We start from the raw sequence: 20,830 nt of genomic DNA on the forward strand, positions 1-20,830 counted from the left end.
GTTCCCACCTGCAGAGGGAAAGCTTCACAAGTGGTGAAACAGGACTACAGGTGTCTGTCTCTCTCCTTCTCAATTTCTGTCTCTACACAATAAATATTAAGAGAGAGAGAGAGAGAGAGAGAGAGATAGGGTCAGCTCAGGACCCAGCCTCACATGGGAGCTCCCGGCCAGGGAGGTGTCCTGGGCAGAGCTGTGCTGCCTGTGTGCCTCTCTCTCCCGCTCTAAATCCCCCTCTTGGTCTCTCACCCTATCTCCAATAAATAAATAGAGGGCCAACCCCAGTGGCAAAAACAAAACAGCAACAAACAAGAAAAGTACACGTAGCCCCTGGTAATGCCAGACTGGAGTGGCCCACACTCACTTCCTGTTATCAACACAGCCAAGTCTGTGCACTGAGAGTGGCCTCCATGTGCGGTCTCCCCTCGTCAGGGGAAGGGGACTCGCTCTGATGTCCGCAGCACAGACACCACTCTAGAGAGAATGGTCAGAGTGAGTGTGGACTGCCCTCGGCGCCACCTTCACAAGTGTCCAGGTTTTGAAGGGCCTGTCCCCAGGCCGCTGGGCCCACTGACCTCTGGGAAGGAGGCCAGGGTCCCTGGAGGGAGTGGCTAAGGCTCCTGAGGGTGAGAACCCCTCTGGTCTGGGCAGACACCACACCACCTTCACCCCTGCGAGTCCCCCAGCACCACCCAGTCAGCGCTCAGACGGGAGCCCTGGGCCTCTTTCAACAGTGGGGCGTGGCAGTGGGGGGAGGAGGCCGCATGGCCTCTGAAGTGTTGTGACGTCCCCGTGTCCCCAGATCTCGGCATCGGAGACCTCATCCTTGTGGACGTGAACCACCTGGACATTTGCAAGCCCAAGGAGAAGGATGCTTTCCTGTACCAGCGCACGTTACAGTTCATCCGCGACACCTTAGCCAAAGACCTTGAAAACTGACAACAGCTGTCTTCTCATGCTTTTCACACGTAAGCACAGTGCCTGCCAGACACGGGTGTCTGCCTTCTCTCTTTAAGCAGTCAGTCACTCGGACGGACGGACAGACACTGGGATGCCCCAGGGTCTGGACCAGGTTGTAGGGTGACAGGTTGTAGGGTGACAGAGGGACAAAGGGCTCAGCCCCACTCTTTGGCTGAAGGGAGGCAGCACGCAGTTTAAAGAAAGGCCACTGGAGGCCCGGTGGCGTCCCCCCACCGACAGTGTCCTTCCTCCTGTGTTGTCTTTCACATGGGCAGGAGATCCCGTGGCCTCTTCAGGGGTTGGGGGGCTTCCCCCCACAGTCTTACAGGCGCCACTTGGAGGGGATCTGCCCCCAGCAGACTATCCCCAGGGTCTCAGTTTCCACAGACATGTCAGCAAACCTTTGACTCTCAGCTGCGGGAGCCCTGGTCAGCCAGGAGTCAGCCTCTCGTCAGTGTGAATTTTCAGTGCTGAGAAGAAATACTTCTCTCTCACTAACGAAACGTCTAGTGTCTAGTGATGTCCGACGGCAGCTACCTAGACTTGTCTGATGCTGCAGCAGAGAGCGGTGAAGCCTCCACTGTTGGTCGTGGTGTGACCCGTTTGAGCCATATACCCCTCCCCCCCCAAGACAGACAGACAGACAGACAGACAGACAATACTTAGAATCAACATTCTCCAGAGAGACAGTCCAGGGTTGTCTCCTGAGAAATTAACCAGAAAAAAAAAAAAGAAAGAAAGAAAACCCGCCAGGTCTCTGGTTCTGTGTGTCATTTTGCTCCAGGTCAAGGTCGCTGAGGACCCGGCTAGACGTCTTTGTGGCTCCCGTGTGACTGGCCTCCAGGGTCACACACATGGGAGATGCTCGCTACCAGTCCTGCAATGGCGTCACTGAGACACATGGCCCACACGCACCAGAAACATCCACCGCCCCCAGAAAGGACACTGTCAGTACAATTACAGACGTGCACACCTGACGTCAGAACGTTTTCTCACCCCCTCCCCCCAAGTAACACCAGCAGGCACCCACCCCCGGCAGACACCGAGCCACCTTTTGTCTCTGAGACTGGCCTGTCCGGGCAGCCCATGGGCGTCTTGACGTCTCTCAGCGTGCTGTTTTCCGGTTTCCTTCATCATGCAGTCATGTGTCTATATCCTTCAGCCTTTTTTCATGGCCAAATAATATTCCCATGTGTGACTTAGCCACACTGTATGTCTCCATCTGTTGAGTGTTCGGGCCCTTCCTGTTTTGGGATATATGGATCATGCTGTGATGAACATGTGATGGCCAGGTTTATATATATATATATATATTTTTTTTTTTTTTCAGAGCACTGCTCAGCTCTCTGGTTTATGATGGTGTGTGTGGGATTGAACCTGGGACCTTGGAACTTCAGGCATCAGAGTGTGTCTGCACAACCATTATGCTATCTCCCCCGATGTCCAAGCTTCTTATGTGGCCATCGGCCTCCCATTGCTGTGGGTGTGCTGCCGCCACCCTCCCACCCCCAGAGTGGGCAGGCTGGTGCTGGGAAAGCAGCCCTGGGTGGACTGGGATAGTCACAGCCAAAGCCGCTGGGCCCAGCGCCTGGTGAACCGGGGTGCTCAGTGAACCCCTGGGACATCCCGCCGTGTGGTCACATGACTTGGCGAGTGACCTGGCCGTTGGTTTTTCTGAGTAGATACAGTGGGTGTGGTCAGCCGGGCCCAGCATGGGGGACCCCCGCAACCTCCCCTCAGAACCCCGCTGAGCCCCAGCCGTAGGGAGACAGATACATGTTTGCTCTCTTCTCTCACTGTATGGACAGAGAAGCCACTGTTGGAACAGCCGTTCATTGGCAGAGTAATGGACGGCCAGACGGAAGCGCAGCTCCTGAGAACCTCCATGTAGCTGTGCTTGGTCGCTTCTGTCATTTTCACCAGATCCCTGCTCGGCTCGGGCTCACAGTGGTGCTGGAGCTTAAACCTGGGGCCTCGGTCTTCTCGCAGAGAGCCGCTACACCAGCTCACCAAAAACAAAGGTTCTGGGGCCAAGGAGACAGCACAGGGTTTTGCAGACGACTTTCCTGCCTGAGGCTCTGAGCTCCCAAGTTCAATCCCTAGCACCACCATCAGCCAGAGCTGAGCAGGGCTCTGCTTAAAAAAAAAGAAAAGAAATAGAAAGTCTGGTGGCCAGGTTCACTGATAGAATGCATGAAGGAAAAAATAAAATAGAAAGTCACGGTCTAGGAGAGAGGTTCAGTGGATCTAAGGTAATTCTGAATTTTCAGGCAAGCCACTTAACGTTTCTGTTTTTCTATGAAACACGCCTGATGAACATAAAGTCCCTTCAGTGGTTAGTGAGATTTTGAAGTCCATACTGTTTGTTTTTAATAAACAACACCTGAATAAACACTTTGCAGACACAAAACCTAGACCATAATAAAATGTCTCTCCTAGTTCAGTCAGCCTCCAAATGTTTTTTCTGTGGAAAATCAAACAAAAACACCTCCTAAGGAGGCTCAGACTTCTTTCCCTCACGTGAGAAGCTGCTGTAGAGAATGGGAAGAAAGGAAGCAGAGTAGAGAGGGCTTAGGGCATGGGGGCGGGCAGCGTAATGGTTATGCTAAGAGGACTCTCCTGCCTGAGGCTCCAAAGTCCCAGGTTCAATCCCGTGCACCACCATCTGCCAGAGCTGAGCAGTGCTCTGGTAAAAACAAACAACAGGAGTAGAGGTCATCGCAGGGCAAACCACTAGGAGAGGCCGTGAGTAAAACGCAGGTGAACGTGAAGACAGCTGCCCTTACCAGCCAGTCACTCACTCCTCAACACTGTCCCCCTTCAGCTGCGAGATGAACCCCAAACTCAGGGACACCGAGCTGCTCCTGCACCCGTGTTTGAATCAGACAGACTGCAGAGTAGCGCTCTGGCTGTGCCGGCTTCCTCACGACGCCTCACGTCCCCACACTCGCCTGGGGATGGACCATCAGGGCGGCGGGTTTGCCCTCTGCTTGGGAGGGACTCGGGGACCCAGCACAGCTCCGCGACCCCTGCCTGCCCTATGAACTCACGATTCCTACTCTCCCCTGGGTTTTCTGATTCCTGGAATATGAGTTCTAGACCAAGTCCTCCTGTGTCTTAGTCATGTTAAACACCTTGAGGCAGAATTTGGTTTTTATTGACCTTTGGTATCAAAACCTGTGCATGTGTTAAATGTAAAACATTAATTCCCCAATTAAAAAATAATAAAACAATTTAAAAAAACCTCTGCATGAAAAAAATGTCAACTTGTTCAATAAACATCATTTCAAAGTACTAAACACACCAACTGTGCTCTTCTGGTGGGTGGTGAGTGGCCCCTCAAAGCCAACCCTTTGGGTCCATTAGGGATTTTTCAGGTAGTCCAGGAGGTGGCACAGTGGCTAAAACACTAGATTCTCAAGTATGAGGTCCCGAGTTCAGTCCCCAGCAGCGCATGTTACCAGAGTGATATCTGGTTCTTTCTCTGCCTATCTTCTTCATGAATAAATAAAAAATTACAACTTGAGAGGAAATAATAATTATATTAAAAATATTAGGTCCTGGTGCACAATGGTTGACCTAGTCTGGCTGGGAGTGAGATTTCGGAGACACCTGTTGTGGTGAGGTAAGAAATCGCACCGGGCTAAGCGCATGTAGTAGTAAGTGCAATGACCTGGGTTTGAGCCCCCGGCTTCTCACCTGCAGGACAAGGCTTCCAAAGCAGTGGAGCGGGTCTGCAGATGTCTCTCTCTAGCCTCTCCATCTCTCTTCCCTCCTCAGGTTTTCTGTCCTATCCAATAAAATTGGAAAAAAAAAAAAAAAAAAAAAAAAAAGCCAACAAAACTGTCAGGTGCGGTGCAGGCACCGAGCCCCAGCAAAAGAAAAAAACTGTACCCATCTGCCAGCAACCATGGACAGCCCAATAAAAAAGAACAGGAGGAAAAAGAAGAACTATTTATTTTGCCTCCAGGATTACTGCTGGGGCTCGGTGCCTGCGCTATAAATCCACTGCTCCTGGAAGTTTGTATTTTCCCTTTTGCTGCTCTTGTTTTTTCAATAGTTTGTACATGCATAACACCCCCCAGTTTCCCATATTACAATACAACCCCCACTAGGTCCTCTGAATCCTTCTTGGACCTGTCATTTTGTTGCTCTTGTTTATCGTTGTTACTGTTACTGCTGTCATTATTGGATAGGACAGAGAAATCGAGAGAGGAGGGGAAGACAGAGGGGGAGAGAAAGATACAGACACCTGCAGGTGGGGAGCAGGTGGGGATCCTCGGAACCAGGATCCTTGAGCCCATCCTGTGCTTTGCGCCACCTGTGTTTTACCCCGCTGCACTACCACCTGGCCCCCTACTTTTTTATTTGTTTTTTACCAGGCTTACCTCAGGGGCTTGGTTCCTGCATGATGAATCCACCACTCCAGTGGTCATGTTTCTCTCTTCCCCCACTCTTAATCCTTTTTGGTTTTGGATAAAGACAGAAATCGAGAGGGGAGGGGGAAACAGGGAGACAGAGACACTTGCAGACCTGCTTCACCGCTCATGAAGCTTCCCGCCTGCAGGTGGAGACCGGGGGCTTGAACCCTGCTCCCAGTGTATTTGGTAATATGCACACTCTACCGCCTGCCTCCCCGGAGGCCACGAGTTCAATCCCTGATAGCACCATGTGGCAGGGCTGGCTGAGCAGAGCCTTTTTTTTTTTTTGAAAAGTAGGCGCTCTGCCAGGTGAGCCAGCTTCCTTCCCCCGTCAATCAAAGGAGACCGCAGAGCCCAGAGCACACGGCAGGTCCTTCCAACAGCAGCAGCGTGTGTCTCAGAACAAAGCTGCCAAAAATATTAGCAAAAAACCCTTAATGAAGGTGGGGGAGACAGCAAAGAGATTTTCAGGCCTCAGGCTCCAAAGTCCCAGGTTCAGTCCATTGCACCATCATCAGAGCTGAGCAGGGCTCTTATAAAGAAAAAAAAAAAAAAAGAATCCCAGCTTTAAAAAGCTTAATTGGGGCCAAATGGTGGCATACCTGGTTAAGTGCACATGCTACAATGCGCAAGGACCCAGGTTTGAGCCCCCAATCCCCTCCTGCAGGGGGAAAGCTTCACGAGTGGTGAAGCAGTGTTGCAGGTGTCTCTCGCCCTATCTTCCCCTTCCCTCTCGAATTCTCTCTATATACAATAAATACAGATAATTAAAAAAAAATAAAGCTTAATTAACTTCTGTAGGGCAGTGAATTTGTAACACCCTTCTGGGAGGTCAGGTTTGAACCTGGGTGGTGCACCTGGCAAAACTGTCACGCTGCCCAGGTGAGCTATTAATTGGCCCCAGAAGAAATGTTCTTTTTATTATTTTTTTGCCTCCAGGGTTATCGCTGGGGCTCGGTGCCTGCACTACGAAACCACTGCTCCTAGAGGCTATTTTTTTCCATTTCATTGCCCTTGTTGTTGGATAGGACAGAGAGAAATCAAGAGAGGAAGGGAAGACAGAGAGGGGGAGAGAAAAAAAAACAGATACCCAGATACCTGTAGACCTGCTTCACCGCCCGTGAAGTGACACCCCCCCCCCAACAGTGGGGAGCCAGAACTCAGATCCTTGCACCAGTCCTTGCGCTTTCCAAGTGCGTTCAACCCGCTGTGCTACTGCTTGACCCCCAAGAAATGTTCTTATTGATATGTTTTGCCACTTTGCAGAGTCAACCCCTCCCCACCGTCAGGTGGAGAACACACAGAAAGATACCTTAGCACTAAATCTGGCCCTTAAACCTGAAATTCCTAATCAGACGGTTACTGTTTTTCCACTTCGTTTGAAGGACAAGAAAAAAAGAACTCCAAATAAAAACTTGAACAGAAGTTTCATCCAGAATTTTCTTTTTCTTTTTGCCTCCAGGTTATCGCTGGGGTTTGCTGCCAGCCCTACGAATCCACTGCTCCCATGACCACTTTTACTGTTTTATTTTTGTTGTTGTTGTTGGATAGGACAGAGAGAAATTGAGAGGGGGTAGGTAGAGAGAAAGACAGACACCTGCAGACCTGCTTCACAGCTTGTAAAGCGACTCCTCTGCAGATGGGGGAGTCGGGGGCTCGAACCGGGATCCTTGTGCTTAGTACTACGTGTGCTTAACAGGATGTACCACCACTCGGCCCCGTTTCATCCAGAATTAAAGGTTAGTCAGAGACATCCCAATTTCTCCCCAAATCTGAAAAGAAGTCAGAAATATATATAATTTAAAAAAAAATTTTATTTTCCCTTTTTGTTGCCCTTGTTTTATTGTTGTAATTATTGATGTCGTCGCTGTTAGGAGAAATGGAGAGAGGAGGGGAAGACAGCGAGAGAGAAAGACAGACACCTGCAGACCTGCTTCATCACCTGTGAAGCGACTCCCCTGCAGGTGGGGAGCCAGAGGCTCGAGCCGGGATCCTTATGCTAGTCCCTGTGCTTTGCGCCACGTGCACTTAACCCACTGCGCTACCACCCAACTCCCATAATTTTTTAAAGAGAAAGCACTTAGGTATTTTCATGACTGCCTTATAAACCGTCACACTTAACAAGCACGACAGGGTTTGTTAATTGCCAGATCGTCTTTGCAGCTTTACCCCCCATGGAATGCCCAGTATGAATGGTCACCGTACCCCTCACAGACACAACTGCATTCAACGCCTCGAATGCCAATGGCATAACATTCACGGGAACTGCTGGGGCTGACATCCTGATCTCAGCCACTGGCTAAAACATATTTTAAAGGGTCCCTGGGGCAGGGGGGGAGTCAGGAGGAGACAGTGTGGGACCCAAGGGCAGAGCTGGGTTACACTGCAGGGAACCCAGACAGCCCACATGACAGGGAAGGGGCAGATGGCAGGCTCGACGGGGGGGGGGGGGGGGGGGGGGGCCTGGAGAAGTTGATAGAAATAAAAAACCCAGGCCAGAAACTCACTTGGCCAACTTTGCCATCACCAGGCCCGGCCCCCTGCAGCCGTGGGCTCTGGTTTAGAAGATCAAAAGGGGGTCTGGTCTGATGGTGGCGCATGTTACGATGCACTAGGATCTGGGTTCGAGCCCCTGGTGTCTACCTGCAGGGGGAAAGCCTTGCGAGTGGTGAAGCAGGGCTGCAGGTGTCTCTCCCCCTCACTTCCTCTCAGTTTTTGGCTGTCTATCCAATAAATAAAGATGAATTTTAAAGATCAATAAGGCAGCTCTAAGAGTCCTTTAAACAGGAGGCACCAGACACCTGCTCAGTAGCCACTCAAAACCCAGTCTCCTCTGGGGCAGGAATTTCAACACTCACAACCACGTAATGCTCAATTAAAAACAAAAAAAGATTTATGGGGGGGCTGGCAGTGGTGTCCCTGGCTGAGTGCATGCATTCCCGTGTGCAAGGACCTGGGTTCAAGACCCGCACTCCCCAGTTACAGGGAGAAAGCAGGGCTGCAGGTGTCTCTCTCTCTCTATCTCTTCAGTCCCTCTCAGTTTCTCTGTCTCCCATCCAGTAAGAAAATAAGAAGAGGGGGCTGGGGCAGTAGTGCACCCAGTTAAGTTCAAGGAACTACACAAGGACATGGGTTCAAGCCACCGGCTCCCTACTTGCAGGGGGGTGGTCCGCAGGTGTCTGTCTTTCTCCCTCTATATCCCTACTCCCCAATTTCCCTGTCCTATCCAATAAAATGGAAAAAATAGCTGCTGGGAGCAGTGGATTCATAGTGTAGGCACCGAGCCCCAGTGACAGGAGGTAAAATAACAAAATAACGAAAGTAAGGGACAAAGTCCCAGGTTCAATCCCCTGTACCACCACAAGCCAGAGCTGAGCAAAAAAGAAGGGGGGGGGAGAGAATGGCTGCTGGGAGTGGTGGTGTCGGCACCAGGTCCCAGCAGTAACCCCCGCGGCAATATGTACATTTCTCTTGTGAGGAGAAACCAGAGTCTCAGGGACACAGGCGGTGCTGGGGGCTAACTCAGGAGCTCGGGCCTGTCCTTGTGCTCCACCTGAGCCCCCCCCCCCCACTTTGTTTCCATTCCTGGGGTTTTACTGCTGTGAGCCAGCTTTAGGAGAGGGAGAGGGAGAGGGAGAGGGAGAGGGGGAGGGGGAGGGGGAGGGGGAGGGGAGGGGGAGGGGGAGAGGGAGAGGGAAAGGGAGAGAGGGAGAGGGAGAGGGAGAGGAGAGGGAAGAGGGAGAGGGAGAGGAGAGGGAAGAGGGAGAGGGAGAGAGGGAGAGGGAGAGGAGAGGGAAGAGGGAGAGGGAGAGAGGGAGAGGGAGAGGGAGAGGGAGAGGAGAGGGAGAGGGGGAGAGGGAGAGGGAGAGGCAGAGGCAGAGGGAGAGGGAGAGGGAGAGGGAGAGGGAGAGGGAGAGGCAGAGGGAGAGGGAGAGGGAGAGGCAGAGGGAGAGGGAGAGGGAGAGGCAGAGGGAGAGGGAGAGGGAGAGGGAAGAGAGTGGCTGAGAGGCCCCCAGTCCTGAAGACTCCAGTGTGGTGGGGGCTGGGCTCAAATCCGTGTCAGGCTCATGACAAAGCAAGTTTGAGTTACCTAGCCGGGCCTGGAGTTGTTTTTCTTCCTGAATATTTTGGAAAACAGAGAGAGAAACTGAGAAGGGAGGGAAGGAAAGGGGGAGAGAGGAAGAGAACAATGCTCGTGAAGCTTCCCCCCTGCTTGACCAGGCCCTTGTGCATGGTCATCATATATATATATTGTTTTTTTTTTTTGTGAGCATTAGATGGAACTAATCTGGTAATGAGAAATCATTGAGTGACCCCTGACCCCCCCCACAGGCTGGTGATCCCCCTCCCCCAACTGAGACACAGTCACTCAAATCAGCAGCCTGGTGTCATAACAGGGAGCACAGGATGGGAGTCTGGCGACGGTGTACACGGGGGTCCCCGCATGGTGGCATGTGGCAGCCAGACTCTGCCAGGGGACTCCCTCTCAGCAGACGGGCTCTGGGCCTGATAGTCTGAGTGTCCATCACAAAGCCGAAAGGTAATGTTCCCCCTGACAAAGCAGGGAAGAAGAGACAGGAATGCAGAGAACAGACAGGCCAAGAAAGGAAACCAAATGCACAGGCAGACAGGCGGATGTGTGAACTCAGAAACACTAAGCTGGCTTCCTTCCTTCCTTCCTTCCTAGGGCCTCCTGTGTGTGCATTTTCCCCACTGCCAGGCCACTCTGTCATCCAGCTAGAGGCAGACACAGCTGGAGAGCCTGTAGAAGCACGAATTCCCCCCCCCCCCAGTGCTATGGTGCTGCCAGGTGGTACCACGGCTCTCTCTGCAGCCCCCTGGGGTCCCTTTAGACGAGACGGGTGCTGCATCCCTTCCTAAAGAGACAGACCAGGCTAGAACATTCCTGGTAGAATGACCAGGAGAGGCAATCATATGTGACAGGGTAAGACCTCATAAGTCTTGCTCTCACTGGGTATGGACTCCAGGGGCAAGGGCAGGGCGTCTGGGGCGTCACTTAGCGGGGAGCAGTGTCCATACAAGAGCACCGAGTCCCCGTGAGTCTGGACTTGGGGTAAGCTAACAGAAGACGCTCAGAACCCCACTACTGGGGCAGCTCTTCCCATGGCGTCACTTAAGGCTGACGGCTGAAAGGATAGTCGGGTCCCCCCGGGAACATAGGGCCTGTCCACTTGGTGGTTCTAAGTCCTCACCCAACTGTGATGGGTGTGACCCCATGCAGGCAGGTTGGGTTCCCACTAACTAACTGCCTTTGGGTATAATCTGGCCCTTACCCACCACATTTTCAATGGTTTAAAAGTAAATTCCAGTCTGCAGAGATATGACACACAGACACACACACACACACAGAGAGACTCAGACACTCACACAGACTCATAGACACACAAACACATACACTTAGACACACACACACACACCCCTAAACAGCTGTTTAAAATTCAGCAGAACAAAGTGTCTGAGGTGTCAGCAGTCGGTGAGACCCCCACCCCCAGCATTATGGCCAGGACCCAAACAAAGTGACCCCTCCTCGCACCCGGGAATACGTGACGCACACAAGCCCAGGCCGCTTGGGAACAGTCTTGTTGGAGCAGAGACACAGGCGCCGGGAGCGCGAGAGTTTCTCAGTGAGCCTCTAGGGATGTCTCTTGGGGCAAGGTCCGAGGTCCCCCGGGACTCTTCTCCGGTGACAGTGCCACCGCGGGGAAGTGGCACACGTCCTGGGAGGGAGCAGATGGCCTCGGTCCCGGGTCACGTCTTGGCCAGTGGGTCAAAGGTCTCCAGCACCGTCCGCTGGTCCTGGTCACTGAGGGTCACCCAGGGACCTGGGTCTCGTGGCTTCTGCTCCCATCGGGGGTCCCGGGTGGTGGGGATGCCTCCCCCTCCCTGCAGGGAGGCTGTGTGTGCCCTTCGGGGGTTCCTGCTCCCTGAATCCAAGCACACTGAGCTCTGGGAGAGCCAGGCATCAGTCAGCAGGTCGGGGTGGCTAAGAAGGTTCCGGAAGGGCTCCTGGCTGTCTCCTGGAAGAGAGGCTGCTCCTGATTTCTGCTCCTGGCGGCGACTGGTTGTGGGGCTGGGGGCTGAGGACAGGCCAGGGCAGGCCAGCGGCAGGAGGAGGGTGCCCCCATTCGGTGGGGGGGCCTGGACACGGTCTCGGGGGCCCTGGAGGGCCTGGGGGCTGCTCTGCAGAACCTGCAGGTGGAAGGCAGCCGGGGCAGACTTCTTCCTCCTGGGGGGGGCCTGGGGCACAAGAGGCGGGTCCTCCAAGGTGGGTGATGTGGCCCCAGGGAGGATCCCCCCGATGCTGAGCCTCCTCACGGGGCCTTTCCCCGGGAGCAGTGTCCTCGGTCTGGGCACGGGAGGGACGCTGGCCAGAGGCGGGGTGTCCGAGCTGCTCTCTGGGGGCCCGAGGGTGAAGTGGACAGTCTGTGTCCCCAGTGGCTCCTCTGGTGACTCAAGCTGAGGAAAGAAGGCAGGACGGAGCGTGTGAGGAGGAGGCCAGTGTGGGCGAGGGGTGTGAGAGCACACACAGATGGGGGGGGGCAGGCAGGGCCAGGCTGGGCGGAACATTCTAGCAAACGCAAGACCGGAGATTGTGGGAGAGGAGAGGGCAGTGCACTCAGGTGTTGGGAAGCACGAGGGAAGCACACGGTTACCGCCAGGACCGCCAGAACCAGCAGGCAGCACAGGGGACCCAGGAGCAGGGTGATCACCAGGGCATACGGCCGGAGGCGGGGAGGGACCGGCGTGCCCCGGCATCTTGGGGACAAAACGCAGTTTCTGCGTGGGGCTTCACTGCCCGTCACAGAGAAGAAGGAAGCTTCCCCTGGGCCAGTGCTGTGGGTGTGGTCATGGCATTTCGGCATTTCCTCTGGTTCTCTTTTTTCTTTCCTTTTCCTTCCTTTTCCTTTCTCTTTCCTTCACCCCTTTCTTTATCTATCTATCTATCTATCTATCTATCTATCTATCTATCTATCTATCTATCTATCTTCCTTTTCCTTCCCTTCCCTTCTCTTTGTTATTGCCACCAGGGTGATTAGCTGAGGCTCAGTGCCTGCTGCCAGCAGCCATTTTTCCCGTTTGTCCCTTCCAATTTTTGTTAGCTAAGACAGACAGAAACAGAGAGGGGAGAGGGAGATAGAAAGGGAGGAAGACCTTATCCCTTCCCTTCTCTCTCTCTTTTTTTTCTGAGCAATTACTTTTGTTTTTATTGATTTTTAATTATTTATTTATAAAAAGGAAACACTGACAAAGCCATAGGATAAGAGGGGTACAACTCCACACAATTCCCACCACCAGAACTCCGAATCCCATCCCCTCCCTTGATAGCTTTCCTATTCTTTTTTTTAAAAAAATATTTATTCCCTTTTGTTGCCCTTGTTTTTTTTTTATTGTTGTAGTTATTATTGTTGTTGTTATTGATGTCATCTTTGTTGGATAGGACAGAGAGAAATAGAGAGAGGAGGGGAAGACAGAGAGTGGGAGAGAAAGACAGACACCTGCAGACCTGCTTCACCACTTGTGAAGCGACTCCCCTGCAGGTGGGGAGCCGGGGGCTTGAACCGGGATCCTTACATTGGTCCTTGTGCTTTGCGCCACTTGCACTTAACTCGATGCACTACCACCCGACTCTCAGCTTTCCTATTCTTTTTTTTTTTTTTCCTCCTCCAGGGTTATTGCTGGGCTCGGTGCCTGCACCATGAATCCACCGCTCCTGGAGGCCATTTTTTCCCCCCTTTTGTTGCCCTTGTTGTAGCTTCGTTGTGGTTATTATTATTGCCCTTGTTGACGCAATTCATTGTTGGATAGGACAGAGAGAAATGGAGAGAGGAGGGGACGACAGAGAGGGGGAGAGTAAGACAGACACCTGCAGACCTGCTTCACCGCCTGTGAAGCGACTCCCCTGCAGGTGGGGAGCCGGGGGCTCGAACCGGGATCCTTACGCCGGTCCCTGCGCTTTGCACCACATGCGCTTAACCCACTGCGCCACCGCCCGACCCCCTAGCTTTCCTATTCTTTAACCCTCTGGGAGTATGGACCCAAGGTCATTGTGGGATAGGGAAAGAGAGGCAGGCTGGGAGTATGGATCGACCTGTTAACGCCCATGTTTAGCGGGGAAGCAATTACAGAAGCCAGACCTTCCACCTCCTGCATCCCTTCTCTTTTCTTTGTTATTGCCAACAGGGTTATTAGCTGAGGCTCAATGCCTGCCAGCAGCCATTTCCCCCTTTTGTCCCTTCCAATTTTTGTTAGCTAGGACAGACAGAAACAGAGAGGGGAGAGGGAGATAGAGAGGGAGAGAGAAAGATAGACACCTGCAGACCTGTTCTGTCTCTTGTGAAGCAGATCTCCTGCAGGTGGGGAGTGGGGGATTGAACCCTGGTCCTTGCGCTTGGTAATATGCGCACTTAACTGGGTGCGCTACAGCCTGGTCCCCATTTATTCATCTATTTCCAGAGCCCTGCTCAGCTCTGGCTTATGGTGGTGCTGGGGATTGAACATACTACCTCAGAGCCTCAGGCCTGAGAGCTATATCACACGACCATGAGGCTGTCTCCCTGGCCCAGCCTTTTTCTTGTTGGTTTGTAACAGCTCTTTACATATGTGAATTTATTATTACTTTTTTTTTTTCAACAGTGCACTGCTCAGCTCTGGCTTATGATAGTGCTGGGGACTGAACCTGGGACCTCAGAGCCTCAGGCACGGGATTCTGTGGAACCATCATGCTGTCTCCCTCACCCTGCTCTGATCCTTTAGAGAACCAGCTACAAACACAGTCCCCTTCTCTCTGAACCTTTGACTGTGACACCCCTGGGCATAGAAATCCCTGTCGGCCACTGGCTTTTAAATGTCAGGGCAGAGAGAGATGACAGAAGAGGAGGGTGAGGAGGAGGGAGAGGGGAAGCCATGGAAATGACAGGAGCCACAGGGGCATGAGGGGACCCACAGACAGCCCCCACAAGCCACAGCAAGCAAGCGCTCACACTCCAGCCTGGAGAAGCAGCGAGGATTACCGAGGGCCCCAGGGCTAGCGCACTGAGCTCAGACGGACGATCCCGACGTCTCTAGGGGCGCCAGCCTCTGGGCTGCGACTGTCCTGACAAACTCATGCCTCTGAAGCAGCAAGCAAGGCTGAGGGGCTTGGGGGCCAGAGCAAAACACAATCTGCAAGAAAAGTGGTGAAAGAGCTGCAGCGATGGCCGTCCCGCACCAGGGCTCCTAGAATTCGTTTCCGGTAGGTGCATGTATTTAGTGGGTGAGAAAGAAGAGTGTGGGGAGGGCCGGGTGGTGGCGTGGTGAGCGCACATGTTCCAATGAGCAAGGACCCAGGTTCGAGCCCCTGGTTCCCACCTGCAGGGGGAAAGCTTTGCGAGTGGTGAAGCAGGGCTGCAGGTGTCTCTCCCTCTCTCCCTCTGTCTTCACTTCCCCTTTCAATTTCTCTGTCTCTATCCAATAGTAAATAAACAATTCATATTTAAAAAGGAAACAACCTTGGGGAAAAAAAAGTGTGGGAAACGTTTGGGGGGAGAAGTCTTGACAAGCCAGGCTTGTGCTAGTCACAGTCTGCACAACCCACGGCCTCTTGACTCTGCAAGGCCAACAAAGATCTGTAACTTCTCTAACACAGGTGTCAACGGAGCCCAGACTCCATGAGCCCAAGCCAAAGCACCAGACCGTAGCCAGTTTGACAGCTGGTGTGAGTGGGGGGCACACAGCATGTGGCTAGTGAGGCTCCACTAGGAATGCTAGTTAGATCTTGAACTCCAGAATGCCGTCTAGGAGACCTGAAGGACCTGCTCCCCCCTTATCAGCAGGGTGGCCTTTTCCCATCTATCTCTTCTCCATTTTCTTCCCCCTTTAATTAACCGTTTGCTTTTCTGCTGACGGTAGCTGCTCTGGAATTCCTTGACTGTTTCTTTTAACTAATAAATGACAAGCGGCCCGGCTGTTGGCGCTTCGCTACTTACAACCCTCCTTTAGGAGTCAGCTGCTTGGAGCCAGCCCAGGCCTCTTAAGACCAAGACCGAGTCTTTAGTAATCACTCTTTGTTCCTGTGTTGGAGACTTCAAGTCGATTGGACAGAGCGGGGGCCAGGCGGCGGCGCACCTGGTTAAGCACACATATATGCAAGGACCCATTCAAGGACCCAGGTTCGAGATCCCGCTCCCCACCTGCAGCAGGACCCTTCACGAATGGTGAAGCAGGTCTGCAATGCAGGTGTCTTTCTCCCTTCCCCATCCCTCTCAATTTCTCTCTGTCCTGTCAAATAAAATAGAAAAAAAAAAAAAAAAAAGTAAAAATAGCCACTGAGAGCTGTGAATTCATAGTGCCAGCACTGAGCCCTTGGAGGCCAAAAAAGAAAGAACGAAAGAAAGGAAGAAAAGAAAAATTGTATAGAACGAGTGAGAGAGAACTAGAGCATCACTCTGGGACCTCATGCATGGAAGTTCTGCGCTCTGACCACTGGACCCCCTTTGGCTCCCGGTTACAGTTTTTCCAATGATCTGTACATGTGAAGACATGTTTGCACACACAACACAAGTCACACACAACTGGGGAAATGTTGGAGCATCAGGATAGAGCCTGGTTGGGCCTGGAAACAGGCAGAACATTTAGGAGAAGGGGTTCTTCCAGGTTACTCCTATCTCCGTGGGAAAACCCTGGCTTTTCTGCTGAGGGGGAAACACCACACTCTTCTCAGCTCTAGAGAGCAGCAGAAAGAAAGAAAAAAAAAAAAAAAGGAAGGATGTAGACAGTGGAGTCCCAGGGAGGACACTGTGTGGGGGCCCCTAGATGTGTCTGCAGGGAGACCGGACGTCTCCGCTAAGACCAAGCGAGCGATCAAAGGACCTGGAGGAAGAGACTGAGGGACTAGGCTCCTACCTTCCCCGTCCGCCTCAAGGTCGGCTTCTTGATGGCAGGGACTCTGGGTGCAGACCGACGGGGAGGGAGTGGGGCTGCCCCGGCTGGGGGTCCTGGTTTGGAGGAGCCTGGGTCTCGGAGCGCTGTGGCACTGAGGTCTTCTCCTGGGGTACCTGAAACGCACGAGCGCCCGGCTGCGGTGTCAAGGGTAGAGTCCTTCACAGAGGGAAGTGAAGCCAGGGCCCTGGCACGCAGGGTGGTTTACGGTGTATTTACTAGTCCACTTAAAGAAACAAGTAAATAAGTTCTAGACCAGGGCCCAGACAGCTCACTTGCTAGAGTGCACACTTTGCCATAATCCAGGACCCGGGTGCGAGCTCGGGGAACAAGAGCCGGAGCACAGAGCTGCACAGCAGCCGAGCAGTGGCCTGGTGTCTCCGTTTCTCTCTGTTTTTTTTTTTTTTTTCTGCCTCCAGGGTTACCGCTGGGGCTCGGTGCCTGCACAACAAATCCACTGCTCCTGGAGGCCATTTTTTTGGAAGAAAGAGAGGGAGAGAGACACCTGCAGCCCTGCTTCATCGTTGGTGAAGCTTTCCCCCTGCAGACCCTGGAGACCGGGGGCTTGAACCAGATGCACGAAAACTTGGCCCCTCCTTTTTTTTTTTTAATGCCATCATTTTTTAGTTTATTCACTTGATAGAACACAGAGAAATTGAGAGGGGAAATGAAGAAGTACAAGGAGAGGGGGTCGGGCTGTAGCGCAGCGGGTTAAGCACACGTGGCACAAAGCCCAAGGACCAGCATAAGGATCCCGGTTCGAGCCCCCGGCTCCCCACCTGCAGGGGAGTCACTTCACAAGCGATGAAGCAGGTCTGCAGGTGTCTGTCTTTCTCTCCCTCTCTCTGTGTTCCCCTCCTCTCTTGATTTCTCTCTGTCCTATCCAACAACAAATAACATCAACAACAAGGCTACAACAACAAGGGCAACAAAGGAGGGAAAAATGGCCTCCAGAAGCAGTGGATTCATGGTGCAGGCACTGAGCCACAGCAATAACCCTGGAGGCAAAAAAAAAAAAAAAAAGTACAGGGAGAGAGTAAGAGAGATGACTGCAGACTTGCTTCACCACTAGTGAAGCTTCCTTCCTACAGATGTAGGCTCGGGGCTTGAACCCAGGTCCTTGGGCATGATAACATGAGCACTGAACCAGGTGCGCCACCACCGGACACCTCAGTAGCAGGACTTTTATCATCTGCTGCTGAGGGGGCATTTTCATTGGATGGGACTTCCAGCAGGAGAGCAGAACTGCTTTTATTTTCTTGGCCTCTTTTTAAGACGACAAAACAAATGGCCATGATGCCGGCCAGGGGGACAGTCCCGAACCGCCTACCTGCCCTGGCTCCCAGCAGACAGCGGATGGCGGCCTCGGCCTCCTGGGCGTTGCTGGTCTTCAGCTGCTTCACATTGTACGGTTTGCTGATGCCCGTCCGCGCTTTGGGCTGGAAGAGGGAGTCAGAGAGATCAGCTGGGGCGGGGGTGGGGGGACTGTCTCCAGCTACAGATCTGTCTTTCAGTGCCCAGCAGGTAGTGACTAAAACACAAACCGCAGGCACCAGAGAGACAGCTCCGTGGGTAGGGCACATACCTCGTTACTGCTGTCCAACTTAAGTTTATTATTATTACTTTTCCCAGAGCGCTGCTCAGCTCTGGTTTACGGTGGTGCAGGGGGATTGAACCTGGGGCTTGGGGGCTTCAGGCATGAGAGTCTCTTTGCAGAACCATTATGCTATCTACCCATGAGTTCTCTATTTTCGGTTAGGTTTTTGGTCAGGGGTAAGGCTGGAACCGCTGAACCATGCCCCTGGCCTCTGTGAGCAACTGTCCCCAGACCCCCAGAAGGACCGCCTACTAAGTCAGGGGCGGAGGAGGGGGGAGAGTCCACAGACAGGCAGAGGGCAGAGAGAAGCCTCCATGCCAACAGAGTGGGCCAGGGAGTCCTGCAGGATTCCTGCTCATCCGGGGATTTCTGCTCCTGGACTCACCGCCTGCTGGGGCGCTCCTGGCAGGAGCCGGGCCATCTGCAGGATGGAGTACTGCCCCTGGAAGCCCGAGGAGATGGAAATGTCAGATGCCGACTTCTTCACCACCAGGCCAGCTGTGGAGACTGAAGTGGAGGGGGGGAACCTCAGGCTTGGGGTTCCCAAGCAGCAGGGAGCATGAAGGCCTAGGGGGTTGCCAGCCCGGGCCCAGCACCAAGGCCAGGGTTCGAGGGGTACCCAGTCTCTGGCACTGGAAGTGTCTCCTGGTTGTAACAGGTGTGATTAGAGAAGAAAAAGATTTTTTTTTTCTTTTTACTCCAGTCGAGGGAGCTTCCCCTGATTCTGTGGGTGCCCTCCTGTGGCACTGGTGGATCAGACTTGGGTCCTTATCAAGGTAAAGTGTGCGCTGTACTGGGTGAGCTATCTCCCAGCTTCCTGAGTGGGAGTTTTCATCTGCCATCCTAGAGGGATGTGAATCAGAAGAGTCAGTTCATTCCCAAGTGGTTAGAAACACGGCAGTTACCAGGACCTAAACTAATAAAATAATAATTGTGTAGAAATTTTTTAAATAAATCCAAAATTTAGGGATAAATAGTATTCAGTTATATTTTTCAAAGTCACAAATACAGCGTGTTCTAGAATTCTTTTGGTTTTTTTTTTTGTATTTTCTAAATTTATTATTATTGGATACAGAATGAGAGAAATGGAGAAGGGGAGATAGAGGGAGAGAGGGCCAGGCAGGGACACACCTGATTAAGCACACATAGTATGCTCATGTGAAAGGACCTGCACAAGGACCCAGGTTCAAGCCCCAGCTCCCCACCGGAAGAGGGGAAGCTTCACAAGTGGTGAAGCAGGACTGCAGGTCTCTCTTTTCTCTCGCTATCTCCCCTTCCTGCTCATTTTCTCTCTGTACTATCTAATAAAAAAAAATGAAAAAAAAATTTACCATGATCTGTGGATTCATAGTGCTGGCACTAACCCCCAGCGATGAAGCAGGTCTGCAGTTGCCTGTCTTTCTCTCTCCCTCTCTGTCTTCCCTTCCACTCTCAATTTCTGTCCTATCCAACAACAATGACAGCAATAGCAACAATAATAACAACAACAGCAAAGATAAACAACAAAGGCAACAAAAGGGAAAAAATCGTCTCCAGGAGCAATAGAGTAGTGCGGGCACCGAGACCCAGCGATAACCCTGGAGGCAAAAAAAAAAGAGGGAGAGAGACAGAGATAACCCTCTGCAAGTGGGGATAGGGGGCTTGAACCTGGGTCCTTGCACATTATAACACGTGCGCTCAAATAGCTGCACCACCCAACCCTATTCCAGAATTCTGAACAACACAGATATTTAATGAAAGGCAGATGACCGCACTGAATGAGTATCAGTTTTGAAAAAACAAACAAAAAAACCACTAAAATCAAGCAGAATCAGAAAAAAAGCTGGGAGTCCACTGTGAACAGCTATTGTGTCAAGGCAGCCGATACCTTAGAAAGTTCTAGAGAAGCCAGGCAGTGGCGCATCTGGTTAAGCCACACACTACAGTGCACAAGGACCCAGGTTCATGCCCCTGGCCCCACCTGCAGGGGGAAAGCTTCACGAGTGGTGAATCAGGGATGCAGGTGTCTGTGTCTCTCTCCCTCTCTATCTCCCCCACCCCTCTCAATTTCTCCCTGTCTCTATTCAATAATAAAAAAATAGATAAAAAATTTAAAAAGAAAAAAGAAAGTTCTAGGCTCCGGAGAGAGCTCCTGGCCATGCAGGAGGCCCTGGCTTCGAGCCCTAACACCACAGGGGAGAACCACAGGGGAGAACCACAGGGGAGGACCGCGGATGTCGTGGGAGAGGAACTCCTGGGGCGGTGGCGGGGTGCCGTGATGTCTCCTCTGTGTGTCTCTCTGTAAAACAGACAAATGAGAAAATGGGCTAAGAGGATTAAGAATCCTATTTATATCTGTTTTGGGAGACCAGGAGGTGGGACACCCAGTGGAGCACACACATCACCACCTTCAAGTCCTTGGTCCCCACCTGCAGGGGTGAAGCTTCGTGAGCCACAAAGCAGGGCTGCAGTTGTCTCTCATTCTCTTCTCTCTATCTCTAGCTCCCCTTCTTTAATTTCTCTCTGTCCTACTAAGATTGAAAAAAAATTATTTTGGTAAATTTTCCACAGTAATAATTTGACACATTTTTTTCTTTCCTCCTTTCTTTCTTTCTTTCTTTCTTTCTCTTTCTTTCTTTCTTTCTTTTTGCTGAGTATAAACTGAACATAAAAAGTATCTTGGGGGCAGGGGCCAGGCGGTGGCACAGCAGGTTAAATGCAGGTGGTGCAAAGCATAAGGACTGGTGTTTAAAAAGATCCCGGTTCGAGCACCTGGCTCCCCACCTGCAGGGGAGTCGCTTCACAGGCGGTGAAGCAGGTCTACAGGTGTCTGTCTTTCTCTCCCCCTCTCTATCTTCCTCTCCTCTCCATTTCTCTCTGTCTTATCCAACAACGACAACAAGCAACACAAAGGGGGAAATGGCCTCCTAGAGCGGTG

At 52.2% G+C, this 20,830-nt stretch overlaps 2 protein-coding genes across 11 annotated transcripts in view; one reads left to right on the forward strand and one right to left on the reverse strand.

The window, feature by feature from the left end:
• SERAC1 (serine active site containing 1) overlaps positions 1–4,256 on the forward strand; it is a 38,756-nt gene extending 34,500 nt beyond the window's left edge. For all 7 annotated transcript variants that reach the window (XM_060205268.1, XM_060205269.1, XM_060205270.1 and 4 more), the window contains 2 exons: positions 800–965; positions 1,742–4,256. In XM_060205268.1, coding sequence (XP_060061251.1) covers positions 800–936 — 137 coding nt within the window. In that variant the 3' untranslated portion in view covers positions 937–965; positions 1,742–4,256. The remainder of the gene's footprint in view (positions 1–799; positions 966–1,741) is intronic.
• Positions 4,257–10,813: 6,557 nt separating this feature from the next.
• Positions 10,814–20,830, reverse strand: part of SYNJ2 (synaptojanin 2) — a 43,136-nt gene continuing 33,119 nt past the window's right edge. For 2 of the 4 annotated variants that reach the window (XM_060205262.1, XM_060205261.1), the window contains 5 exons: positions 18,299–18,411; positions 17,647–17,755; positions 16,281–16,432; positions 14,411–14,561; positions 11,719–11,855 (listed from right to left, as the gene is read on the reverse strand). In XM_060205262.1, coding sequence (XP_060061245.1) covers positions 14,439–14,561; positions 16,281–16,432; positions 17,647–17,755; positions 18,299–18,411 — 497 coding nt within the window. In that variant the 3' untranslated portion in view covers positions 11,719–11,855; positions 14,411–14,438. Of the gene's footprint in view, positions 11,856–14,410; positions 14,562–16,280; positions 16,543–17,646; positions 17,756–18,298; positions 18,412–20,830 lie in introns of those variants that run through there. The other 2 variants (XM_060205260.1, XM_060205263.1) reach the window with 2 other exon arrangements.

This window comes from Erinaceus europaeus, chromosome 13 (assembly GCF_950295315.1).
Source record: "Erinaceus europaeus chromosome 13, mEriEur2.1, whole genome shotgun sequence".
NCBI lineage: Eukaryota > Metazoa > Chordata > Mammalia > Eulipotyphla > Erinaceidae > Erinaceus > Erinaceus europaeus.